The sequence below is a fragment of the Nothobranchius furzeri genome, chromosome 10, assembly GCF_043380555.1.
Source record: "Nothobranchius furzeri strain GRZ-AD chromosome 10, NfurGRZ-RIMD1, whole genome shotgun sequence".
Classification (NCBI taxonomy): Eukaryota; Metazoa; Chordata; class Actinopteri; order Cyprinodontiformes; family Nothobranchiidae; genus Nothobranchius; species Nothobranchius furzeri.
This window is the reverse complement of record NC_091750.1, coordinates 35919589-35947252: the sequence shown is the minus strand read 5'-3', so window position 1 is coordinate 35947252 and position 27664 is coordinate 35919589. Positions and strand designations below refer to the sequence as shown.

Below are 27664 nucleotides of genomic sequence, written 5' to 3'. Positions count from 1 at the left end.
AGAATCCCAACATCCAAACACAACAAAATAGTTTTTTTTTTTACCAAAGAATTAAAAATTAATATATTGATTAACACATTTTTAGAAGTTTTGTTTCAGGATGTATGAGACTCTTACTGTGACGGGATGAAGGAAGTTCTTTGAACCCTGCTGCAAAAGTAGCCGAGACTGAACCTTGTATAATAAATACACTAGTTTTTTTAAATCACTCAGTAAAAACACTACCAGGACATTTTTTTTACACACAAATGAAAACATCTGTGCCTTTCAGACGTCTGAAATCTTCTACGGCACAACGGCTGTTGGAGTTCTTTATGAATACTTGAAATGTGTGTCTTCTTTCCCTCCGCAGCTGCTCACATCGGTGTGGGCATCTCGGGTCAGGAGGGCATGCAGGCGGTCTTGTCCAGCGACTACTCCTTCGCCCAGTTCCGTTTCCTGCAGCGCCTCCTGCTGGTGCACGGACGCTGGTCCTACCTGCGCATGTGCAAGTTCCTGCGTTACTTCTTCTACAAGAACTTCACCTTCACCTTCGTGCACTTCTGGTTCGCCTTCTTCTGCGGCTTCTCGGCACAGGTGATAAAACGAGACACGGTGGAGTGGAGGAGACACGTAAATGTCGGTTTCAGCTTTATAAAGGACAGATGATGCCTGCGCCTGCTGTAGATTGGGATTAAACAGAGATTAAATGTTCTGTTCTGTGTCTGATTTTACTTTTCAGACGGTGTACGATGAGTGGTTCATCACACTCTATAATCTAATGTATACAGCTCTACCTGTGCTGGGAATGAGTCTGTTTGACCAGGTAACGTCCAGTTGTCCTCCTCATCCTCCTCGGGGTGATTGGTAGCGACGGTTCTGAGTGGATCGAGGCTTATGAACACAGAGCAGGACAAAATGGCTGCTTCTACTTGTTTCATTTCTCAGTTTGAGCGTCACATTGTGTTTCGTCTGATCTTTGTCTCCCCCTTCTGGTCAGGATGTTAACGACGTGTGGAGTTTCCAGCATCCGGAGCTATACGTTCCCGGTCAGCGGAATCTGTATTTCAGCAGGAAAGCCTTTTTTAAGTGTGCCATCCACAGCTGCTACAGCTCGCTGGTGCTCTTCTTCATCCCCTACGCTGCGCTGAGCGACACAGTGAGGGACGATGGGAGCGACGTTGCCGACTACCAGTCCTTCGCTCTCCTCACTCAGACGTGTCTGCTGTTTGCAGTCAGCATCCAGGCACGACGAAACTCTTCCTTCGTTGCGACACATTTCAGACATTTCTCAAAACGAGGTTGTGTTTTCTGTGTTTTTGTGTAGTTGGGGTTGGAGATGTCCTACTGGACGGCCGTGAACACGTTCTTTGTGCTGGGCAGTTTGGTGATGTACTTTGCCGTCACGTTCACCATGTACAGTAATGGAATGTTCCTCTTCTTACCGTCGGCGTTCCCGTTCATCGGTGAGCTCCTGGTGTCTGCAGCTCGTCGCCGTGTGTAGATTAGACCGGTTTATTTTCCGCTTGTTGCATCATTCGTCTGATGATTAGAGCTGAAACACAAACATTATTCTGTGTTTCTTTCCAAACTCAATGTTGTTTTTTTTAAAGTAAGCACCAGATTATTGGAGTCATGATGATAGTTATGTTAGCATTCTAGCTAACAGAACAGAGAATTGTTTCAGCCCGGACCGTTTTAGATGTAACACAATCTGAGTCTGATCACTTTGGTGTTTATTAAGCGAGTTGTTGGGTGTCTAGTAACAGGTAGAGGTTTACTGTGACGACAGTAAAACAGTGAAAGATCTTAACTGGAACCTTTTGCTGATTCAGGAACTGCTCGAAACTCTCTGAACCAGCCCAGCGTCTGGCTGACGATCCTCCTCACCTCCATCCTGTGCGTCCTTCCTGTGGTCACGTATCGCTTCCTGTTGACTCAGCTCTGTCCTACCGTCAATGATAAGGTACAGAAAAATCAAAGCCTCTGCAGGCTGGTTGGTTTAGAGGAGACTAGGGTTGGGCGTCGAGCGTCGATTGGAACCGGGACCAACAGTCGGTTTTTCCCGGAATCATTCAAAGGTTTTTATTTTGATTCCAAGCATGCCGACCGGAAAAGGAGTCCCCGGCCGATCTCCGTGAAAAGTTAACGTGATCTGCAAATTCTGATCAACACTTTTCAGGGTTGATCACACCGCCCGTCTGTTGCTGCTACTCTGCTGCCTATATTTGTAATTTATCCTTGCAGACCGGTACGTGTGGCGTAGAAGTTATTTCATCAAGTAGGACCTGTGGTTGGCTGGCTCATTTAAAACGTGTCATGTCTTGCAAGAATCGGAATTGGGATTCGATTGGAACCGGAATCGAAACAAGGAATCGGAATCGATGCCCAACCCTAGAGAGGACCATTTCAAGCACAATCATATATTCAATATTTAAACATAAATAATTATAATGTTTCTCTTTGACACCACCAAGGGAAGTTGTCCTTTTTAGTTGGCGTCTGTGCCAGTAGTCCTGCAGAGCTCCTGAGCTGCAGGGTTTGGTGTCCTGTGCCGGGTTAAAAAGGACTTTAAAGTCACTATTTTTCTCTTTAAATTTCCAGGTGATGTTCAAGGTGAGACAGGCCAAAGTGACTCCTCCCCCCCCCCCTCGACGGGCTCGAATTCGCCGCACCAGCTCCCGCCGCTCAGGCTACGCCTTCTCTCACGCTCAGGGCTACGGAGATCTGGTGACGTCCAATCGCTTCCTGCGACGTCCCGCCGTCTCGCTAGCTTCGGGCTTTCCCCCTGTGGGTCGGACCACCACCGGCTTCAGTCCCATGGGACGGTCGGCCGGTTACAGCCCAACGGGACGCCCTCAGAACTCTAAGGTTCCAGATGTGGAGGGGACCTCGCTGCAGATGTTCAGGACCATCGCGGACCCTCCTCTCTGACACAAACAAGAGCAGTCAGAACACTTTCACTGAAGACTCTAAAAGTGCACCATCTTCACGTTCCGATGTCATCTCACCGAGGGGAAACGGACGGGGGAGTTTTTGTGTTTACAGGCGGCCCAGAGTTTAGTCATCCTGGGTGTCATGGCAGAACTCTGTCCAGGAGGAACAACCAGCTACTCCACGCTGCCTCAAGTATTTAACTTCCGTTCTTAAAACATTTTATTTTCATATCCTGGAATAAGTGGGCAGCCAGCAGTTTGTGTTGCTAGGCAGAGGAAAAAAACTTTATTTCAACAGTTTTACGCTGAGAATTGATCATTTTTAACCTTTTTTTTAGCTCTTATAGTACATTTAGACCCTTGAAGCCTGTTTCACACCAAACACGGAATGGATGCCGCTGGTTTCGACACGACTTCTGCAGAAATCATCGAGTCCAATTAAAGCATTCACACCGACGACGACGCAAACACAGATACGGAGCCCCGGAAATTTTCAGCATGGAGTGTAAGTTTTTCCCCCACGCCACATGTGGATTTTGATGAAGTTGAAGAAATGACCCAGACAGGAAGGGTAGAGCCCTGCACGGGCCTAAAATCTGAGCCCGTGCCCGGCCCGAGGGGGTGGAGCCCCAGCCCGACCCGAGGGGGTGGAGCCCCAGCCCGACCCGAGGGGGTGGAGCCCCAGCCCGACCCGAGCCTGACTTTTTTTTAACCTTTGATGATGTTTTAGCGTGATAGAACGCTCAGCGTTCTAATTATCTGTGAGAAGCGTTCTGCAGTAAAAAAGAAAAGAAAAGAAAGAAAGATGGCATCAATGCAGCTTTTTTTTCTAACAGAGCGTATTTTTCGAGCGGCAGATGAAATTTACGAACACTATATTAATTGGATGCATTTGTAAATTTAATCTGCCGCTCTGAAAATGCGCTCGTGTGCAATTAGAAAAAATAGCAGCATTCTAATTTTCTAACTGCAGAGCGCATTTTCAGAGCAGCAGATTAAGTAAACGCCCCCAAATAATACAGCGTTTGTAAATTTAATCTGCCGCTCTGAAAATGCGCTCTGCAGTTAGAAAAAAATCCAGCAATGAATGCTGTATATTTTAACTGCAGAGCGAATTTATTCACAGAAAAATAGAACGCTGCCGTTTTCATGAGAATAAACGAATGGTTTCTGACATCAAAGTGCACTCTTAAAAATAAAGGTTCCAGTTAGAACCAAAGATGGTTCTTCACAGTGATGCCATAGGGGAACCTTCTTCGGTTCTCCAAGAAACCTTTTGCCTATTGGTTCCTCAAAGAACCATTTATAAATGGGTTCTTTGAGGAACTTTTATTTGGTTCTCTGTGGAACCTCACATATAGAACCTTTTAGGGTTCCACAAATAACCATTTATCAAAAGGTTCTATGAAGAACTAATTTAATTGGGTGCTTCAGAGAACCGAAAAAAGTTCTTTAAAGAACATCATTAGATTCTCTGTGGAACCTTAAAATCAGAACCTTTTAGGGTTCCTTAAATAACCATTTATCAAGGGGTTCTCTGAAGAACTAATTCATTTTTATGTCCATGGACATAAAATGGCATATTAGACTAGGGGCACATGTTTCAGTCAGCAGTTTGAGAATTCGTTTATATCGGCGCGTTTATAAACCACACACACCTTAACTGAGCTAACGGGTACCGGTGCGTGAGAAGCAGGGTGGTGCTGCTGCGTTCAAGTGTTTGAGTTTTTTTTTAAATTTTTTTATGAATTTGATTAAAAATAAAGGCGCCCGGCCCGGCCCGTATCCGAGGTAATTACACAGTCGTTGGCCTGAAGCCCGGCCCTCGAGCCGTCGGGCCGGGCCGACCCGAGGGCCGGGCTTCAGTGCAGGGCTCTAAGGAAGTGAGACCTGGTTCAGCGAGGTGTTTCTTCCAAAATAAAAGCTCAAACGGCCTGCATGGTGGTACAGTGGTTAGCACTGTTGCCTCGCAGCACGAAGGTTGCAGGTTCGAAACTCGGCTGCGGCCTTTCTGCGTGGAGTTGCGTGTTCTCCCCATGCATGCGTGAGTTTCCTCCGGGTACTCCGGTTCCCCCACAGATCACAACATGCCCTGTAGGTTATAAACTGTAAGGCGCTTTGATGAAAGCGTCTGCTAAATGAATAAACTCAAACACAAACTTGAATTATACAGCACTTTATCCTACAGTACACGCAACTCAAAGTACTTAACAAATTAAAAAGGCCCCGCATACCCACATTCCCTCCCATGCCCAGAAAGTTAAAAACAGTCTGACAATAAAAACCCTTCGCAACACCCGTCTTCCGGCACTCACGCACACACACACACACACACGCACACACACACATGGAAAAAACACGATGGGCTGAGATCAGATGAGCAGACCAGCTAAGATAAGGATAAGGAAACGCCATCAAGGGAGCCATCCGCCCCGACAGCAGCAGCCGAGGCACCGACACAGGGCGCCCCAGGGCAGGGAGGGCGGTGACCCTCACCTCCACCCAGGCACACCTGGAAAGCACCCAGGCCGCCACAGCCGTGTTGTTTTATTTTTGGCAGCTTTTGTTTTTATATTGTTGATGATGGAGATGTCAGGGTACGATGGTTCCTGTTTTTTACAGGCATATTTTTAAGTGTTTTATGTCGGTTTTGTAGTGATTTGATGCACTTGTGGGAGCAGATTTCTGGAGACAGTCACGGACCGCAGTCTTTCCGGAAGCTGTGTGGAAACCGGAGCGCCTCCGTGCCTCATTCGGTGTGAAACAGGCTTAAAGAAAAGATTGTATTCATATTTGAGGAAACGTGCAGATCTGATGCTCCGCAGGTTATGCTGTGTAAGCTGCAAAACATTGAATTAGCTTTTATTATTTATTTTATCTAACAAAACGGCTTGGTAGGGTGTGGATCTCAAGGAATTCTCTGAAGAGAATGTGGAGTTGAGCTGAGCTGGTTTGGATACCTGACTGGGATACTTTTGGTCCTCCGGAGGTTTTCCAAGGGAGTCTCTGGGAGGGAAACCGGAGCAGACCCAGGGTTTGGTGTCTGGTCTGGGAACTCTTTTCCCAGAAGAATCCACAGAGTAGGATGTCTGGGAATAATATGAAAGGTCTATGGAGCATATTAAACAGTGTAATAAAAAAGGGCTGTAAACAATCTAATTATCCTAAATATTTTGTTATTAATAATATATAAAAGTACGATATGAAAGAAGTGGCTCACAGAATGAATACATGTTTTATAAATGTTGGACCTGATCTTGCTGATAAAATTCCTGACCCAGTAACAACTGCAAAAGATGCGGAAAATTTAATAAACCGAAATCTGATTTCATTCTTTCTCAAGGCTGTAGATGAAAGAGATATTATAAATACTGTGGCTTCCTGTAAGACTAAAACATCTGATGACTACGATGGAATAAATAAGATTGCGATTAACAAGGTGATAGAGGAGATTTCAAAACCACTAGCATATATTTGTAATTTATCCTTGCAGACCGGTACATTTCCAGATAAAATGAAAATAGTTAAGGTCATTCCTGTGTACAAAACTGGGAACAAGCACCAATTCACAAATTATAGACCTGTATCTTTATTACCTCAATTTTCCAAAATCCTGGAAAAACTCTTTAATAACCAATTGGACAAATTCACTGAAAAATATAAACTACTCGCGGAGAGTCAATATGGGTTCAGACCTAAAAGAGAAACAAAAATTGATGCAGCTGAGGGAATCAGTAACTCAACTCACCAAAAACATTATGCACTGGGAATTTTCATAGACTTAAAAAAGGCGTTTGACACAATAAACTATAGTATATTATTTAAAAAACTGGACCGGTATGGCATCACAGGGAAATCATTAGATTGGCTTCCAAGTCATCTATCTGGAAGGAAGCAGTTTGTAAAACTAGATGGTGTTTGTTCATCCTGTTAGGATTTTACATGTGGCGTTCCACAGGGGTCGGTACTGGGCCCTAAACTATTTTTAACGTACATTAATGACATACGTAATGTTTCCCAAGTACTTCTTAAGATGGTTCTATTTGCTGATGATACCAACATATTTTGCTCTGGTAGTGACTTACAGCATCTAATACAAGAGACGAATGCTGAATTGATCAAATTAAAATCATAGTTGGATATGAATAAACTAACGCTAAATGTGAACAAAACAAAACTAATCATTTTTAGTAGACATAACACTAATATGAATTTGAATGTACAGATAGATGGAGTAAATATTGAAAGAGTGAAGGAAACAAAATTCTTAGGGGTAATTATAGATGATAAAATTAATTGGAAACCATAAATTAAATATGTGCTAGATAAAATTTCAAGATCAATTGCGGTATTAAACAAAGTGAAATATAGCAGTTTGGGGTAATAATTACATTAGTGCAATCCAGCCATCAATAATGTTGCAAAAGAAAGCAATACGAATCATTCATAAGGTAGGATATAGGGATCACACCAATAAATTATACAGTCAACACTCTTAAAATTTAGAGACATTGTAGAATTGCAGACAGCACAAATATTATTTCTAGCCAGAAACAAGCTATTACCAGAAAACATCCAAAAATTATTCATTGAGAAGGAAGGGGGTTATTAACTGTGGGAACAATTTCACTTCAGAATTCCTTTTGCACGTACAACAAGTAAAACCTTTTGTATTTCGGTGTGTGGAGCAAGACTGTGGAATAGGATGGTGGGGACACTAAGGAAATGTGTTACTATGATTCTGTTTGAAAATAAATACAAAAACAACATTTATACCAGGTACAGAATGGAGGACAGTCTGTTTTAATTAATTACTATTATTATATCAACAAGGACATTATTATGGTAAATGTATTTGATATAGCGCCTACTAGAGTCCTGGAACCCCCCAAGGCGCTTTACAACACAACCAGTCATTCACACACACACATTCACACACTGATGGTGATGAGCTACGATGTAGCCACAGCTGCCCTGGGGCGCACTGACAGAGGCGAGGCTGCCGAGCACTGGCGCCACCGGTCCCTCCGACCACCACCAGCAGGCAACGTGGGTTAAAGTCCCATTAGTTGTCACACACACAGATGTGTGTGCGAAATTTGTTCTCTGCATTTGACCCATCCCCTGGGGGAGCGGTGAGCTGCAGACACAGGCGCTCGGGAACTATTTGGTGGTTTGACCCCCCAATCCAACCCCTTAATGCTGAGTGTCAAGCAGGGAGGCATTGGGTCCCATTTTTTCAAAGTCTTTGGTATGACCCGACCAGGAATCGAATCCCTGATCTCCCAGTCTCAGGGCGGACACTCTACCACTAAAGTGTCTTGCCCAAGGACACAACGACAGCAACAGAGTGAGCGGGGCTCGAACCTGCAACCTTCCGATTACGGGGCGAGCTCTTAACTCCTGTGCCACCGTCGCCCAGGCATAAAAATAAGCATTTTGCTTCTGCCTGAGTCTTTTCAGTCACTTTGAATGTAATGATTTATGTTTTATGATTATATTATGTTTTGTTATATTTCTGACTGAATAAATCGAATACACAATATATATATATATATATATATATATATATATATATTTATATATATATATATATTCTCCTGGATCAAGCTGAATGTACTGACACGACTCTCATGGAGGTTCTGTAAGATGTTTGAGGTTTAGCTTTTTCATTTTGTTCCATTTAGGAAAAAAATGCCGAAAGTCAAATAAATAGTTGTAAAATGGTCCTTTTTCACCACAAAGTGAAATTTTTCATCTGCATTTCATTTAGCAACGTTTGTAGCTCATAGCCGTCGTCCAGGAAGACCCGTTTGTTTCTGCCTCTCGTTCAAAGGAGCGTTAGCTAAACTGACATTTTTAGCGGCAGCTAGCAGAACATAAGACAGCAAGCATGCAACCTTAGATTAAAAAAAAACTAGAACTTTTTCGAAAATCAATGTAGAGAAAACGAATCCGTAGTCACAAACGGTGCCTTCCTGGGACAGGAATGAGTTGCAGCATGTATTTTGTATAGTTTGTTTTGCCACAAGCAGAGTTTATGGTTATAGTTACCCGAACAGGATTGTTAGCACTGCTATTCTGTAATTTTGTATCATTTTATACTTTAAAAACCTTTTACTGCAATAAAAAAGGACAAAAGATGCAAACTCAAGACCCACATTTCCTCTATCTACTCTGAAACACTTTGAAAAGCCCCAACAATGAAATATAAACATTTGCACGATGTTTTCTTCCCCACAATCTGATTTTTTGTTTGTTTTTTGTCAAAAATGAGTCAAAGGGGATGCAACCTTCAATCACCTGAGCGGCTGATTCTGTGTAAGCCCTGAAGTTTGGAGCATTTTGTTCTTATTTATCCGTATTTGCAGGTAAAGCAAACATGAATTCTCTTTCATGTGACCTTTGATTATTTCTAGAGCGATGGTCCAGTGTCCTGCTCCTCAAGGGTCACTGTCCTGCTTGCAAACCACCTGTTCAGTAGCTCATCAAGCTCTGCAGAAGTTTGTTAATCACCTGAAGTCAGATGTCTTGAGCAGAGAAACAACTAAAGGGGTTGACCTTTTTTTTCTGCATCACTCTTTTCACCCACCAGGTGTCGTTGGCCTCCTCTTCCACTTCACCTCAGCTGCAGGATGTAAGGCTGTTTTACTTTTGTTAAATGTGTTCGCCCAATCTTAATTTAACCCAGGTTTATCCATCCATCCATTTTCATCTGCTTATCCGGAGTCGGGTCACGGGGGCAGCAGCCTGAGTCGAGAGGCCCAGACTTCCCTCTCCCCAGCCACTTGGGCCAGCTCCTCCGGGGGAATCCCAAGGCGTTCCCTGGCCAGGTGAGAGACATAGTCCCTCCACCGTGTCCTGGGTCTTCCTTTAGGTCTCCTCCCGGTTGGACGTGCCCGGAAAACCTCACCAGGGAGGCACCCAGGAGGCATCCTGACCAGATGCCCGAGCCACCTCAACTGGCTCCTCTCAATGTGGAGGAGCAGCGGGTCTACTCCAAGCCCCTCCCGGATGACAGAACTTCTCACCCTATCTCTAAGGGAGGGCCCAGCCACTCTTCAGAGAAAACTCATTTTGGCCGCTCGAATCCGTGATCTTGTTCTTTCGGTCACTACCCAAAGCTCATGACCATAAGTGAGGGTAGGAACGTAGATCGACCGGTAAATCGAGAGCTTCGCCTTCTGGCTCAGCTCTCTCTTCACCACGACAGACCGGTACAACGCCTGCATCACTGCAGATGCAGCACCAATCCGCCTATCGACCTCACGCTCCAGTTTTCCCTCACTCGTGAACAAGACCCCGAGATACTGAAACTCCTCCACTTGGGGCAGGACCTCATCCCTGACCCAGAGAAGGCGTTCTACCCTTTTCTGACTCAGGACCATGGTCTCAGATTTAGAGGAGCTGATTCTCATCCCAGCTGCTTCACACTCGGCTGTGAACCGCTCCAGCGAAAGCTGAAGATCATGTTCTGATGAAGCCAACAGGACCACATCATCTGCAAAAAGCAGAGACCTGATCCTCAGGCCACCAAAACGGATGCCCTCCACACCTTGGCTGCACCTAGAAATCCTGTCCTTAAAGGTTATGAACAGAATCGTGACAAAGGGCAGCCTCGGCGGAGTCCAACTCTCACTGGGAACGAGCCCGACTTACTGCCGGCAATGTGGACCAAGCTCTGACACCGGTCATACAGGGACCAAACAGCCCGTATCAGAGGGCCTCGTACCCCATACTCCCGGAGTACCCACCCCCACCCCCACAGGGCCCCCTGAGGGACGCAGTCAAACGCCTTCTCCACATCCACAAAACACATGTAGACTGGTTGGGCAAATCCCCACGACCCTCCAGGATCCCCATAAGGGTATAGAGCTGGTCCAGTGTTCTATGGCCAGGACGAAGACCACATTGCTCCTCCTGAATCTGAGGTTCAACAATCCGACAGACCTTCCTCTCCAGAACCCCTGAATAGACCTTACCGGGAAGGTTCAGGAATGTGATCCCCCATAGTTGGAACACACCCTGCGGTCCCCCTTTTTAAATAAGGGGACCACCACCCCGGTCTGCCAGTCCAGTGGGACTGCCCCCGATGTCCACGCGATATTTTAGAGCTGCATCAGCCAACACAGCCCCACAACATCCAGAGCCTTAAGGAACTCCGGGCGGATCTCATCCACCCCTGGAACCTTGCCACAGAGGAGCTTCTTAACCACCTCAGTGACCTCAGCACCAGAGATTTGAGAGGCCAACCCAAAGTCCCCAGACTCTGCTTCCTCACTGGAAGACGTGTCGGTGGGATTGAGGTCCTGAGTAGAGGTCAGCAGCACACCGTCCCCACTACAGATAGTGTTGGTAGTGCACTGCTTTCCCCCCTGAGGCGCCGGATGGTGGACCAGAATCTCATCGAAGCCGTACGGAAGTCTTGCTCCATGGTCTCACCGAACTCCTCCCATGCCCGGGCTGTTGCCTCGGCAACCATCCAAGCCGCGTTCCACTTGGACTGCCGGTACCCGCCAGCTGCCTCTGGAGTCCCACATGCCAAAAAGTCCTGATAGGACTCTTTCTTCAGCTTGACAGCATCCCTAACCGCCGGTGCCCACCACGACAGGCACCGACGATCCTGCGACCACAGCTCCGGTCGGCCGCCTCAACAATGGAGGCACGGATCAGGGTCCATTCAGACTCAATGTCCCCCGCCTCCCCCGGAACACCTCTGTTGTCAAAATGCCACCCAGAGCATGGAGACCCCCAGCCCATCCTGCCAGGGCCCAAAGCAGCAGCATTGCAGAGCCTCACGGAGTCCGAGGGCACCAACCCAGCCCCACCCCAGCAGAATATCTACTCCCATCCCTGCATTTGCAGAACTTCCAGAATATATAAGACATAGGAAGTCCAGGTAAGGTTGGGTCCTCCCCCTCCTGGACCTCCCCCTCCCCTGTGATGGGACAGCAGAGGAGCCAAGGTCCCTGATATGTTGACCCAGTTCACTCGCTGCAGAATTTAGTGAAACATTAATCACAGGTGGCCATTTTCTTCCAATATTTACAAACCTGTCCATGCACATGATCAGTAATGGATCAAAGTTTTATTTATACAAATTGACGCTGTTTAAATGTAATTATTTCTCTAAAATCTGAAGATCTTAAAAGAGATTGGGGTTAACAGGTCACAACCCCATTTTTAAAAGTGTCCATTTAAACCAGCATCTGTGTGTCTTAATCCACCTTTAGGCTCCTGGAGCCGATTTACTCTCCATGTAAACAACACCAGACTCTCCTGGGTTCTGGGTCTTTCCGTGCAGATATTTAACGGAAAATTATTCTTGCAGCTTGGAGACTCTCGCACTGTATCAAAAACTCTTTTTTCAGAACAAACGTAAAAATTACAAATCAGATCAAATAAGTGTGAAGCTTTAAAGATCAGCGAAGCTCTTTTATAACAGCAAACAAATTGGATTTCTCTCTTTAGGGTAAAAAACTGATTTTGGAAGAATTTGCACGTTAAGCTAACGCTATCTGCTGTTTTTTTTCACAGGATAGATTTGATAAAAACAGCAGCTTTACTATCTAAACAAAGCTGGTGGATAACGTGTCACTGATCAAAGGTTCGAATGCATTCTAGCCCTTCTACACGCCACCCCGTCCTCCCATCTGATTGGCTGGGACACGTGAAACCAAAAGGGTGGGTGTGTGGGGTGCCAGGAAACACTTCCACATGCAGGTGAGGGAGCGGCAGATCAGGCTGCAGGCTCGGCTCACCTTTCAGTACCTGTGGCGGAGCCTGGGACGGGCTGGAAGGTCCTCAGAGTGTGATGATAGAGCAGCAGACGTCTCGGGAGGATGTCAGCAAGAGCAACAGAGGAGCAGCAAAGCATGAAGAAAGGGATTATCAGTGAGTTTGTCATTGCAAGAGAATGTGGAACCCTCAGAAGTTCATTTTAACTGTCGTTAGCAGTTTGAATGCATCCAGAAAGTTTTAAGTTTTGAACAGACTTCCTGCAGCTGCAGGTGGAGCTTTAATTTAGAAAATATTTGGGATTTGAAGTCACAAAACCTCACCTGAGTGGTCAAAATTTTGACTTTTTTCCAGCTGTCTGAATTTGTAAATTCCCACCCGAGACATCTAAATCATCAGACCGACGCTTTACCCCATCACTTATTAATCAGCAAAATTCATGCATCGCAACGGCTGGAATTACATTTATAATGAAATTCAAAGCTAAGAGCTAAAAACAGGTATTTTATTTTGAAATGGCGTCTTACAATTGATTAGTTCTTCGTGTATTAAGCTGTTACTCGATGTTGAGCTCAAGAGAAGATGTCTGAATTATTGATTCAGCTGTGTTCTGATTGGCTGGAGTGTCAATCAGGCCACGCCTCCAAGCAATCAGCTGATTACCATGAATACAGAGCTGTATTCAAGTATGCCCCTGTTCTAAATCTCCTTCTGCTTCATGTCGTCCTCTCCTGATAGCTTCATTAGCTATTAGTAGCCAAATCTAATTAAACTAATTAGACTAATCAGAGAGCGGATGACTTTACTTTTCCTGGGTTTAGTTCTGATGTTGAGACTGTGACCGAGGACAGAAGCATCAGGATGGTTGGCGAGTCTTTCCAGGCGGCTGATCCGGAACAGCAGGAAGCATCAGGCCGGATGAAACCAGTGTTAGTCAGGTAGAACGGGAATCTTCTCACCGTTTTGCTGTTGGATCACAACATTGATTGCAGAGATTCCTTCTTCTTCTTCTCTGAACTTTTTTTACTTGCAGGTCAAAAACCTTTGATAGTTCCATGCTGACTCCAGGACCCGACCCTAAGATAGAGGGGAAGAAGTCTCACTACAGCCAGGTGAGCGGTCATCAGACCCGATGCATGTTTCATTGCACCAATCAGCTCAGCGGAACGAGAGCATTCTCACACAACCGTCATCGAGGAGAAGCGTGTTGTTTGTGGCGAGGAGGTCACGCAGGCTTGACGCTGTTTTCACACGAGGATTGTCATTTATTAAGGGAACAAAATAAAGCATCAATAATCGGTAATAACTGGGCACGAGTCTCACATCCCTGGAAGGATTTTTCCCACTCCACGTGACAGAATTGTTTGACCTCGGAATTATTGGAGAGTTTTTCGTCTGAAGGTCTGTTTGAGGTCAAAGGTCAGACATTCTGTGTGGTACAGAGCAGAACTCAGCAGGTTCAGACCATCACATCACCACCACCGTGTCTGACTTGTTATTTTTGCTCCAGATGGGACAGGACACACACTCCTTACAGAAATGACCTTTCGTGTCTCATCAGTCTCAGGGATCATCAGAATGTTGTTTTGATGAACGTGAGACGAGTCTTTGGGTTTCTGTTAGGCTGAGATTTTGGAACTATCCTACGGAGATGTTGAGCTGTGACCTCTGACCTTTACTGTGACCAAACAAGGCCTTTAGAGTCTGCAGCAAATATTTTATGAACAGCATTGTTAATATAAATGGAGATAAATAAATGACAACACAGGTGAACAAAGACAAACAAACGGAGACGCGTGCTAAGGTAGACTTACAGGTGAAACTGTAAAAACCCATGCATGATCAGCACCTCCATGGTTCTCGACCGGAAAAGGGTGACTTGCCAACTCCGGGTCGGGGGAGAGGTCCTACCTCAAGAGGAGGAGTTTAAGTATCTCGGGGTCTTGTTCACGAGTGAGGGTAGGAGGGATCGGGAGATCGACAGGCGGATTGGTTCGGCGTCTGCAGTGATGCGGACGCTGAGCCGATCTGTCGTGGTGAAGAGGGAGCTGAGCCAGAAAGCCAGGCTCTCGATTTACCGGTCGATCTACGTCCCAATCCTCACCTATGGTCATGAGCTTTGGGTAATGACCGAAAGAACGAGATCGTGGACACAAGCGGCCGAAATGAGTTTCCTCCGTAGGGTGGCCGGGCTCAGCCTTAGAGATAGGGTGAGGAGCTTGGACATTCGGGAGGGACTCGGAGTAGAACCGCTACTCCGGATCGAAAGGAGTCAGTTGAGGTGGTTTGGGCATCTGGTCAGGATGCCTCCTGGAGGCCTCGCCGGGGAGGTGTTTTGGGCATGTCCTGCCGGCAGGAGCCCCCGGGTCGACCCAGGACACGTTGGAGAGGTTACATCTCCAATCTGGTCCGGGAACGCCTTGGGGTCCTGCCGGAGGAGCTGGTGGAGGTGGCCGGGGAGAGGACGGTCTGGAGCTCCCTAGTTGGGATGCTGCCCCCGCGACCCGGACCCGGATAAGCGGAGGAAGACGACGACTGTAAGCATCAGAATCCATTTATGCTAGTAATCCATCTTAGACCGAGAGACCATCTAAAGTCTCAGGAACCCTCTGCAGGTGTTCTGGATTTCATCAGCTGAGAGTGAAACTTTTGAGTCTAGAACCTTTTCACAATATTCTGATTGTCTGAGATTCTGAATGTGGGTGTTTATAAGCTGTAAGCCTTAATCATCACAGTTATGACAAACAAAGGCTGAAAAACCCGGCTTTGCATGAATGAGTCTGTCTCATGTGTTAGTTTCTGCTTTGAAGATGAATGAACAAAGTCTCTCCATTTCACCTGTAAATACTTTTGTCTCGTAGAATTTTATTTCACATTAAAATTTCCTTATCAAGAATATTTTCCCTGTCTTTTATTTGTAAAGTTTTAAAATTCTTTCTGCATCTAAATATAAGCTCAAAATGTTCTGCTGTACCAACGTGTGTGTGTGTGTGTGTGTGTGTGTGTGTGTGTGTGTGTGTGTGTTTCAGCTTTCGAAGAGTAACGGTCAGTACCATAAAATATTTAAGGAGATCAGCAAAGAAGAGCAGCTCAGACAGAGTAAGATCTCTTGGCTCCACCTTAAATACTGAATGAGATGTGACACCAGGATGAAATCAGCAATTTTTTTTTAACTAAAAAGGAAATTTTCTTCATGTTCTGCTTTTAAACGTCACGTTGCTTTATCAGCTTTATGAGGAATGCTGACATTTACCTGTTGTCAGGTTACACCTGCGCCTTGCAGAAAGACATCCTCTATCAGGGACGAATGTTCGTCTCCGATCACTGGATCTGCTTCCACTCCAAGGTTTTTGGCAAAGATACAAAGGTACTGGGAAAAGTGCCGCAGAGAGACGGTTCTGCAGAGAAATGTGGGATTTTTATTAGGATTTCAGGTGTTTGTGTTCATAAAATCACCTAAATTAGAAAAACAGAAGTGGTCATATCCTGAAGAAATGTGTAAAGAAAAGAAATGTTTCTTTGTCTTGATGACATCATCATGAAACATTTGGCATAATACCTGCAGAATACTACAGTAAAGTCTTATTGGAGACAACCTCATGTCCCCAAAAATGTAGGAAATCAAGAAACGAAAAGAAATTATATTCTTATATAGGGGCTCTCTTCACCCTGCTTTTATTTTGGAGGGGTACTTCTGTTTTATGACCATCTGAATGAGAAGCTGGCTTAATGATCCTTTTAAAATCCTCACATTTCTATTCAGATTTAAACATTTAGGTTTTAGTTTAAAAATCTGAATTAAATTTAAAACATATTGACATAAATATTTAAGATGTTTAGACACAAAGTATAATTGTATGGACACACTTGATTTTTTTTAATTGCACGACACATTTTCAAAGCGAACTGTTAAAGTATGTAAACGTGACGGTCCCATTCACAAGTGTTCATCTGACCCAGATTGCCATCCCAGTGGTGTCCGTCACAAACATCAAGAAGACCAACACCGTCATCCTGGTGCCAAACGCTCTGGTGATCGCCACTGCGAATGACCGGGTGGGAGCTGGAACACAGATGTTTTTTTTGCAGATGGGAGTTTGTTTTCTGATTGTTTTTCGTGTGTTTTCTGTTGCTACAGTACGTGTTTGTGTCCTTCCTGTCCAGAGACAACACCTACAAGTTCCTGATGTCAGTTTGTCTCCACCTGGAGGTAAGACAGACTCTTCATCTGTTGATGAGGTCACATGTCATCCAGTTCATTCTATGGATCGTTTACTCAATCATGTGGGGAACTACTGCCACCTCAGGCAGCAAAAGGTAGTGCACATGGCAGCAGTAAACAATCCTGAAGGGCCTTTGTTTGTTTCAGTGGTGAAGTGTGATTTTACTCTGGTTGGTTTGGTCTTGGTGCATTTATGGCCTCTTGGATTTGATTTATCCTCTTCGTTGGTTCATGTTTCGGCAGGATATTTTACACAAAGTCGCCATGGTCAAGGTGAAAGTCTGAAGGATCATAATTTTGTTAGTAGGAGTCAATCCAACAAAAAACACTTTGCATAAGACAGAAGACTCCCTCACCAGGGAGGCGTCCAGGACGCATCCTGACCAGATGCCTTAAGCCGGGCGTACACTGTGCGACTTTTTCACTTTTTTGAGCCGATTTTCCACTCGTGCGAGAATCCACAAGATCGGGGCGAGTTTTGCGCCGAGCGTCGTGTAGTGTACAGGGGGTTACGAGAGGCGATTAACACCACGTGACCAGCTACAGATCAGCAGTCGTGAGGTCGCACGGACTTCTGGCGTGTTTGATATTTTGCTCGTCCCTCGTGAGGGTATCGCACTGTTGAAGCGGCGCTGCGAGCAGCTGCGACCCAAAAAGTACCAGAACCGCTCACGGCGCATGCGCAATCATGCATCAACGCCGCTCGCCCGCTATTTCCCTAATAACACACGTTGTTCATTTTTATTTCTACACGTTTTTTTACTCACAAAGATTGTCAAGAAAGCGTGTTTGTCGTGTTCATGTCAATTAAACTGATCATAAAACACAGAATTACTTTCTTTATTTCGTTTTCCTCATCCAACCCCCAAAAATCCCTGTGTGTCCTCCTGCAGCACTCCCGAAGGACAACAGGCAAAACAAGATAAAAAAAAAGTCTGACGTGTTGAGTGAAAACTGCTATTTTTAGCATATTTTAAGGTCTGGCGTGTTGCTACCAGACGTACAGTGTGAGCAGTCAGGTCGCATCCAAGAACTGGGTCGTGCAGTGTGAACACATGACTCGTGAGATCTGCCCTGCGAGGAAGTCGTACAGTTTGAGCTGAAGCTGAATGCTACGAGTGAAAAAGTCGCACAGTGTAAGCCCGGCTTTAGCCACCTTGGCTGGCTCCTCTCCACGTGGAGGAGCCACGGGTCTACTCTGAGCCCCTCCCAGATGACCGAGCTTCTCACCCTATTTCTAAGAAAGAGCCAGCCACCCTGCAGAGAAAACTCTTTTTGGCAACTTGTATCCATGATCTCGACACTATCCAAAGCTTGTGATCATAGATGTTTATGTTTATATTTATGTTTATTTATTTGGCAGATGCTTTTATCCAAAGTGACATACAATTTTTAACTTGTAGGGCATGTTGTGATCTGTAGGGGAAACCGGAGTACCCGGTAGATGAGGGTAGGAACGTAGATCGAGAGCTTCGCCTTCTGGCTCAGCTCTCTCTTCACCACGACAGATCAGTACAACACCCGCATCACTGCAGACACAACACCAATCCGCCTATCGATCGCACGCTCCATCGTTTCCTCAGTCATGAACCTGAGATGCTTAAACTTTTCCACTTGGGGCAGGACCTGGTCCCTGACCTGGAGAAGGCCTTCTTCCCTTTTCTGACTGAAGACCATGGTCACGGATTTAGAGGAGCTTTTTGACCAATAATGTAAATTAATAATTTAAGAATAAATAATAATATGAATGCACTAATAATAAAATGCGACCATCCTAAACCTTTTATTGAAATATTCTCTCATTTTTAGATTTCTTTAGTTTGTGTTTTAGAGAAGTTTGTGGCGTGTTTCAGAAAAAAAACGGCAGGACTAAACCACGACCACGTCACCCCTCAGAGTTTTTGTTGCACTTTTACTCTCACGAAAGCTAAGCTGTAAGTTTGAGGCTGTTTCCAGACGCGGCCAGTGACAACTCCACAGAAAAATGTGGATTGGAATTTTTTATGGAGATTTTTCATGTCATTTTCAAAATCCCTGCAGCCTTCTCCAGCGTCTGAGACATTTTGCCAATAATTTGTTAAAGTACTTGGCGAATTTGACTTTAAGAAACCAATAAGATCTCCTCCTTTGGCTCCGCCCATTTTTAAGTGCCATGGGTGGAGCTACAATGAAGCCTTTGGTCACTGGTATGTCTACTCTCTGCAACAAGCTGACCTTTATTCAGACCAATTCTTTAGAGGAAAGTGCAACTATGCTGTCCTGGTTGGGTGCAATTCTTTGTGTTTTATTGTTTTTATTCATTTATTTCTATATAGGAGAGGAGTCCGTGCAGTAGCCCCATTCCCTCCTCAGCTGAAAACAGCTTTAGGGGTCAGAGATCGCCGCTATCACCTCGCTTCCCGCTGGTGAGTCCATGAAGACAAACAACACAACGATCTTGGATGACCTGATTTTTTCTTCAGAGCCGCAAAAAGATCACAGCAGGAACTGTTTTTCCTGTGCTTGTTGAATAACTGGTGACATAAAACATCAATTTCACAGTATTGGACACAGTTTCAGATCCAGAGGGTAGATTTAAATGGCCTGTATTTGATATAGCACCTTCTAGAGTCCTGGAATCCCCCAAGGCGCTTTACAACACAATCAGTCATTCACCCATTCACACACACATTCACACACTGGTGGGGATGAGCTACAATGTAGCCACAGCTGCCCTGGGGCACACTGACAGAGGCGAGGCTGCCGAGCACTGGCGCCACCGGTCCCTCCGGCCACCACCAGCAGGCAACGTGGGTGAAGTGTCTTGCCCAAGGACACAACGACAGAGACAGACTGAGCGGGGCTCGAACCTGCAACCTTCCGATTGCGAGGCGAGCACTTAACTCCTGTGCCACCGTCGCCCGTAGCTTTATAATACTAAAAATATCCATACAGAACAGAAGCTTCTGAATCGTCAGCATACATTGTTCAAATATTGACGACCCTTCATTCTTTCATAATTTTTTCTCTGTACTCCGAACACTTGGACTGCCCACTTATACTTGGAGGCGATTTTAATTTTTGGATGGATACTTTAACAGACAGGCTCAGTACAGTTGGGACTCAGCACAATTGACAGTCCACTAACATAGTTAAACAGTACATGAGTGATTATGGGTTTTGTGATGCATGGCGATCTTTTCATTCTAACCATAGAGAGTATACTTTTTTCTCACACGTCCATCACTCTCGTTCACATTTGGATTATTTTCTAGTCAGCAGCTCATTGTCGGCTGACATTTCAGACACTGAGATACACCCCATAATTGTCAGCGACCATGCTCCAGTTTCTTTAACTCTGGTAAACAAGAAGACAATCCCACCAAGCAAAAACTGGAGGTTACTGGAGGTTTAATACATCACTGCTTAAAAACGAAGGTTTTATAGAATTTTTAAAAAAGGAGTGGGCTTTATATTTAGAACATAATGACCTGCCTGGAACATCAGCATCTGTTCTCTGGGAGGCAGGGAAAGCAGTGATGAGAGGTAAAATAATCTCTTTCTCATCACATAAGAAAAAAAAACTGAAAACAAACATATTCAGGAGTTAGAAGAAATCATTAAGTCTTTAGAGGCATCCACAGAAGAAGAGTTACTGAGCAGATTACATAAAGCTAAATTAGAACTTCATGGAATTATTGAAAAAAGACACAATTTTTAGCACTAAGATAGAAAACCTTGAACATAGTAATAAATCAGGTACATTTTTAGCTAACCAGTTAAGAATAAATAAAGAGAAAACCACCATATCTGCTAAAGACTCAACCGGGAATATAGTTTATGACCCTGAAAGAATAAACAAACTTTATTTTACCAAACTTTGTACTCACCACAGATAAACCCATCAGGTAGCAAGATCAATGAGTTTCTTGACAGGATAACACTTCCTAAATGATCAGACAGCCAAGTTACAGTCCTGGACTCGCCACGAACATCAGCGGAGCTCCAGGAAGCCCTTAAATCCATGCCTAATAGGAAAGCTCCAGGTCCAGATGGGTTTCCAGCAGAGTTCTACAAAGAATTCTGGATCATTCTCGCTTCAACATTCTTCAGAATGTGAGGGAAATCGAAGAGAGCGGCAGATTACAGCCAAACATGAATTCAGCCAATATTAGTCTTTTATTAAAACCAGGCAAAAACCCTGCATTTCCTACCAGCTATCGCCCAATTTCTCTTATTAATATTGATCTCAAAATAATTTGTCAAGCCCTGGCAAAAAGATTAGAGAAGGTAACCCCCTTCATAATACACCCTGACTAAACTGGTTTCATCAAGGGTAGACAGTCATCCACTAATTCACGTAGATTACTTAATTTGTTAGATTTCTCTTGCAGTAGAAACATAGAAACTAGTATATTATCTCTAGATGCAGAAAAGGCTTTTGATAGAGTTAACTGGAAGTTCTTATTTGCAACTTTACATAAATTTGGTTTTGGGAACTTCTTCATAAACTGGCTACAAACAAGAATAGATTTTTAGAATATCACCAAATTAAATCTGTAGTTAAACAAAAAATTTAAGCTCAATAAAGTAGAATTAAAAACACCACCAAGGGTATTAGACTTCTATAATCTCAAACCCCCCAAACTACTGTCTAAAGTATATAGGACACTGTCCAAAATAGACTATAGAATAGTAATCCCTATTGAAAAATGGGAGGTGGATCTATCAGTCAGCTTTGACCAGAACTTCTGCTCCCAAACTTGTTTAAAAACTTTTAAAATGATCAGACACTCCAATTTACAATTAATTCAGTACTAAATCCTACACAGAGTACACTATACAGACCATCGGATGTTCAAGATGGGGTTTGGGCGTCTGGGGCTGGGGGGCTGCTGCCCCCCTCTGGAGGTGCTTGGGTTGCCTCGGGGGGTGGGCTACTGGTGGTTGTGAGTAGGGCCCCTTGGGGGTCTTGGCGGTGGCCATGGGTTGCTGCCTGGCAGCTGCAATGCCCCGGAGTAGCTCTGGGTGGGGGCCTGGGGGCTCTGGGTGTGGGGTTGGCCGGCCCCGTGTGGGGATCTGGGCGGGGCCTTGGGGGTCGGTTCCTGCTCTGCCAGCTGCTGGTTGTGACCCCCCGGGGCAATCCTCTGCGCCTCTCGAGGGGGGCGGGGGCTTTTCTGGTCGCAGTCTCCCTGGGGTCCCTGTGCTCTGGGGCAGCTCCTGGATCTCTGGGACTTGGAGCTCCCTCCATCTCCTATGCATCTTTGGGGGGCAGATCTGTGGCTCCTCACACTCTCTATTGGACGCTCCTATAGAGAAACCTTACATATAGAATCGCATGTACGCATACAGGTGCTCACATGGTGCTCTCATAAGTATGGACTTGGGCACGTTCAACACATGTCGGCTGTGGTTGGCACTAAATGCACTGTGATTTATTATCGTGTGATTGTTCAGTAAAACAATGTGTTTATATTTCCTCATCAGGTTGATGCAGTGATAGCTTGCTCCTGTTGTATTGCTATGTGTCCCTTTTCTTTTTCTTCTCTCTCCTTCTGCAGGTCTAGAAGCAGACTCTTGTTCATCATTGATTGTTTCTTTTTGTGGACCAACCCCCCTCCTTTTGTCTCTTCCTTTCTCCTTCACCTCTGTCTCCGTGTCTGGTCGGAATTACAAGCATTCAACAAACAATAACAAAGTTTTAAGTATCAGGCGCAGTAGCGGTTTTAGGCACGGGCAGACAGGGCAGTTGCCCGGGGCGGCATTTTTTCATGACACAAAAGGGGCGCACAAGCGCTGAGTAAAAAAAAAAAGGAAATCTGCGCCGCACCGAGGTTTTCTATTATCTGTCATATGACAGTGTCTGGATTGGAAACAGCAAGTTGGCGCCCCCTGCAGTTGCAGGCGCTCCTGCTGACTGAGAACGTTCACGTGCTCCGTGTGTCTATGAACAACAGGAAGGGAAGGGGTGCGACGGGGGAATTCACCTCTGCGTCTTTCCCAAATGAAATGAGCGTGCAGGGGCTGAATCAACTGTATTAACGTGGCTAAAGTCAATCACATCTTAACGTTCTTCCATATTTCATTCATAACATCATAAACACAGGCCTATCATTCTTTCAGTTTCTCTGAATTGTGTGAAATGGCCGAATAAAAAAAGGAAAAACAAAACGATTTTGTGGTCACCCCCCCCCCCCCCCCCCCCCCATCAAGGTCAAATTGTTTAGTCCTGACTAAAGGAAACTTACTGAGTCAGGAGCCAAACAGAAGAGATGAACATAAAAAAGCTAAAACCACCAGGTGCCCCCATTCAGGGGGAAAAAAAGAAAAAAGAGCAGAAAGATAAAGGTATGTACGCTCTCATGATGCTTGTTTTCAATTTTTTGAACCAGTTAACTGGGATTTTAACGGTTAAATGCGGTCAACTAATTGCTAACAGAGCTAATAGGGCTGAAATATTTAAACGAATATTCAAATGGTTTGAAAAAAGTCCTTGAAACGGTTTTTACTGATTCAAACTAGGATTTGTTAAATGCTCGCTGCAGCCTGTGGCCTGCCTGAACAACAACAAACACATGTTGATCATGTTCACATAATAATAAATAAAACAACTCTACAAGCAGAAGAAAACACCCCAGTCACCACTAACTATCCTGTTTATTTATTGCAGATGGCTGCACTGATTATTTTTTACATGATTTGTTCTGTAAAAGTTGGCATTTTTGGTAGTCTACAGTTTTTTATGTCAGTTTAAATTACAATTTCAGAGGCAATTCTAAAATATTATGGATCATGAGATCTATTGGAGCTCTACCCCAACTTTTGGACTGCTCTGCCAGTCACTGTGGCTCAAGCTGAGAGGAGCTTTTCAAAACTTGATCAAGTCATACCTGAGGTCACCTATGTTTCAGGGGCGGCTCACTAACCTGGCTCTGATTAGTATCAATCACTCAGTAGGGGAGCAGATTTCATGTGATGACATTATTGATGATGTTGCATCAAGGTTAGGTTTTAATTTTAGTTTGTGTTTTCTGTTCTAAGTGCAATGCTGTAGTGATTATCTTTAGTTTGTTACGTGTGAAATATTTTTGCTATTTAGAATATTTATTATCTATTATGTTCATATATTCTTAATATTTAGTTATTGTTTGTTTTTGTATATTTGATTCTATATATTTTGATACAGTATATAATGTATAGTGCTTTACATTCTGACAACTTCATAGTAATTAATGTAAATATGTGCAACTTAGAAAAATGAATGTTCAATAGTCGTTCTAATAAAACATGCCTGTTTGTAGAAAACATGCGTGTGTTCATGCAGGTGGGGTGGTGTGGTGGTGGTGGTGGTGGTGGGGGGGCGGTTGGGGGGGGGGGGGGGGGGGCGCTCAAAGGGGGCCTCGCCCGGGGAGTAATTCGATGTAGAACCGCCACTGATCAGGCGTGACATTAAAAGCAGAAGCTTTGATGCTCCACCTGAGAGTAAATCTGTACGGCTTGACACCAGCATTCAGACATCAATTCTGTTTGCTTCACAGCCAGACACACAGTAAAAAAAATTTTAAAAATGAATAACTGGTGACATCATCGGTTGTCTGAGGTTAACTTGTCGTCTGTCTGAAGAGGCTCATTAAAACAAACAGCTGATTCTTTTTCTGTTGAGGTTGTGTCTGTTACACATTAGCTAGAACAACCCACACGATGCATCAGTGGCGGATTTAGCAATTTGGGGGCCCAAGGCGAACACAGACATGGGGCCCCTTACACTTAATTTTCAACAAGCTTACCTTTAACTGGATTTGCGAAACTCCCCTCTTCTGACATGAGCTAGTTTCCCTTTTTATTAGTCCTCTTTTTCCTGTATTTCCCTCCCATTGAGCGCTTTCAATATTTGCTCAGCTTTCTTTTTCCTGTCAGTGCTCCTGTGCTTTAGCCTTTGTTTTTTGTTTTTTGTTTTCCCTTTTGGTCCATGTTTTCCTCCCTTTTAACATTTTCCATTGTCTTTCCTTTCTGCTTCCTTTTGATGTTTACATCGAAAAACAACGTCATTTTCAGAAGTGAAAATAAAAGCTTTTATGAAGCATGCTGCTTCTTTCTCTTATTGGAGCCACTAGGATAACTCCATTTCATGCTTCATGTTTTGACTATCGCTTTGGGTTTGTTACGAATGCTCCCGCCTCTCTTCTTCTTTTTCTGCATTCTCTTATTCTTATTTGTGGTCTTATGGCACTTGGCAAACAACAATTTGGTGCATTACCGCCACCGACTGGATTGGAGTGGAATGACTACCAATCACTTCCTGTTTGTGCATCCGTCTTAATAACCCTCTTATGACCATAATTATAACAGGGCCGCCTGGTATTTTTGTAATCTTATGGCTGTAAAATTGTAATAAAAAGTGCAAAGTGTGTGTAACTCTTCTCCTTTTTTCAGAACAACCTCAGCTTTCAGTGTATGGTTTGTATTTAGAATTTATTTCTATTAAAGCCTTTAAAAATCAGCTTAAAAGTAAAAAAAGCAAAAAATGGATTTGAATTTTTTACATTTATTACTGAACAGGAACTTCAAAATTACTGGCCAAACAATTTAAACTTTGAACTGTAATGCATCTAATCTTAAAAAAGTGTGAACCTTGGTATCTTTTTAGCCCTTTTTAAGACCATTTATTTTTGTAAACTTTCAGATGTTTTTATTTGATGTGGTGGGCCTTAAAGCAGTTTCTCTCCAGCTGCAGGCAGAGTCCTGCACACCTCACACTGCCATGGGGTGCTTCTCTGGCACACCGTGCACTGCTATACCAAAAACTTTTGTTTTAGCAAAAATAATTATTTATTGTAAAAGATAAATAATGCTGGAATGAAGCTGAATCTTACAATTAGCAATTAGTTGAGTGTTGTTCAAATAAAAAAAATAAAAAATAAAGACTGAACAAACATTCATATCCTGGTTCACTGGAGATCTGTCCTTCTTCATGGTCACTGTCTTCAGATATAAGCCTTCTGGGACGCCTAATAGATCGTGTTGATTTTCTTTGAGGCATTTCCATAATTTCATGTTGGTTTTTATGCTCATTAGCTTCCCCGTTCCCGTTATCCTCTTTCACCGCGGCGCTGCCCTCCATTTCAATCAGGCTGTACAGCAGGATTTCCCCTCGTAGCGATATTTTCCATAACTCTGATTGCTTCATGCTATAGACCGTTGGAAAGCTGCTTTTATGTACTTTTAGGAACCGTTGGAAGTATTTGAATCTGATCAGACATTCAAAATTTATAAAACGGAGCATGTTGGATAACAAACTAAGCATGCCTCTGAATCTGTGTTGTGATTTGTTGCGCTCAAAACAGGGAATCCAGGTGGCTACCGTAATGTATTGTATACGCACGGAAAGCCCCATTTTTTATCTTTTCAGCACTTCTGGAATTTTAATGATACCTTGAACGGCTCAGGAATTATGGTAATGAGAAGCATGTCCAATCCCGTCTGCGGTGACAGGTTGGTAATAAGTATATTGTGGCATTAACAGAGGGGTGCCGGCGGTCAGGGCTAGGGGGGCCCCCAACACAAGGGGGCCCCAGGCGGCCGCCTGCCTATGCCTAATGGTAAAACCGCCACTGCGATGCATGAAGTCTCCATCAGTAAAACCAACGTGGTCGGTGTGATTCTTCTGCAGAGTGATTTCAGTGACCTGGATGGAGTCGTGGGAGAGCGGCGCGAGACGGAGGAGAGCAGCAGCTCCGACTCTCAGGCTCCAGACTACGATAAGATCGCCGGTATGATGTTAATACACTGAAACTTAATCCTAATTCCTGCCAACCATGGACGTAATTTGAGGGGGGGGGGGGGGGGTACATGTCCCCCCCACTTTTTCCATAGTCAAGGTTTGACCCCTGCACTTTTTACCATCCAAAAACAATGTTACGCTATATTACATTGATACTGGTTGAGCTCTAGGACCACGCAGAAAACAACCGTTTGTGTTGAAGCCTGTTTCCCATTAGAGCATACTGTAAAGGTAACACCCCCCCCCCCCCCGTGTCCCCCCCACTTCTAAAGTGAAAATTACGTCCATGCTGCAAACTAACGCATGTAAAGTTATCAAAGACTAATCTGAAAACCCTTAAAACCCACTTCCGGTTCTGTTTTCTTTATGTCAGCCTCCTCTGATGCTCCTCTAAAACCATCTCTCGTCCACAGATGTTGTGGAAACATCCGCATCAGAGAGACAGCAGAACAAAACCCTCCAGCTTAACTTTCACCTTTTAGTAAAACAAATCAGTTCTTTTTAACGCAGACCTGCCCGTCCCTCCTTTCCTGGACACTCTGAAGCAAAAGGACAAGACGAGTCCTCCAGAGCAGCAGAACAAAGTAAAGAAACAGAATCTGAACCAGCAGAACTCAGACAGCCTCCCCGCCGGTACGTATGCTCAAATATCACAGAAAAAGGTTTTAAAAGCCTAGCGCAGAGGCAGGTTGCTGCTCGTCGCACCTCAGGTGTGGGTCATCAGCTGGATTTTGTGGGGCAGAAAAAGAAACATAGGCCTTTTTTATGCAGGTAATAGGGGAAATATTTAGATGATTAAAAAGTTGGTTCATTTTATAAATATCTGCACTTTCAAGAGCTTCGAGTTCCATGTGGCAGAGCGACAAAGAGCCGCAATAGAGTGGCTGTGGAGACACCTGATGCTCCAGAGCTTCAGGTTGCTCTAAACCAGTTTCACCCAAACCTGAATGGGATTTTTTTAGCCTCTAACTGGCCTCATAATTAGGCTGTTTGCTTTAAATCTGTTTTTTAACACATTGAATAAAGACA

General features: G+C 44.4%; 2 protein-coding genes across 3 annotated transcripts in view; both read left to right on the top strand.

Moving 5' to 3' along the window:
- LOC107386184 (phospholipid-transporting ATPase ID) overlaps positions 1-3059 on the top strand; it is a 38696-nt gene extending 35637 nt beyond the window's left edge. Inside the window, exons 22-27 of the mRNA XM_070555581.1 lie at positions 353-576; positions 722-805; positions 980-1225; positions 1307-1445; positions 1815-1945; positions 2584-3059. Of these exons, the coding sequence (XP_070411682.1) occupies positions 353-576; positions 722-805; positions 980-1225; positions 1307-1445; positions 1815-1945; positions 2584-2913 (1154 nt within the window). The 3' untranslated portion in view covers positions 2914-3059. The remainder of the gene's footprint in view (positions 1-352; positions 577-721; positions 806-979; positions 1226-1306; positions 1446-1814; positions 1946-2583) is intronic.
- A 9533-nt stretch (positions 3060-12592) lies between these two features.
- Positions 12593-27664, top strand: part of gramd2b (GRAM domain-containing protein 2B) — a 17257-nt gene continuing 2185 nt past the window's right edge. The window contains exons 1-10 of one of the 2 annotated variants that reach the window (XM_054730315.2): positions 12593-12809; positions 13475-13591; positions 13687-13765; positions 15683-15752; positions 15917-16020; positions 16614-16709; positions 16792-16863; positions 19191-19280; positions 26525-26624; positions 27146-27268. In XM_054730315.2, the coding sequence (XP_054586290.1) occupies positions 12730-12809; positions 13475-13591; positions 13687-13765; positions 15683-15752; positions 15917-16020; positions 16614-16709; positions 16792-16863; positions 19191-19280; positions 26525-26624; positions 27146-27268 (931 nt within the window). In that variant the 5' untranslated portion in view covers positions 12593-12729. The remainder of the gene's footprint in view (positions 12810-13474; positions 13592-13686; positions 13766-15682; positions 15753-15916; positions 16021-16613; positions 16710-16791; positions 16864-19190; positions 19281-26524; positions 26625-27145; positions 27269-27664) is intronic. The other variant, XM_015960426.3, reaches the window with a different exon arrangement.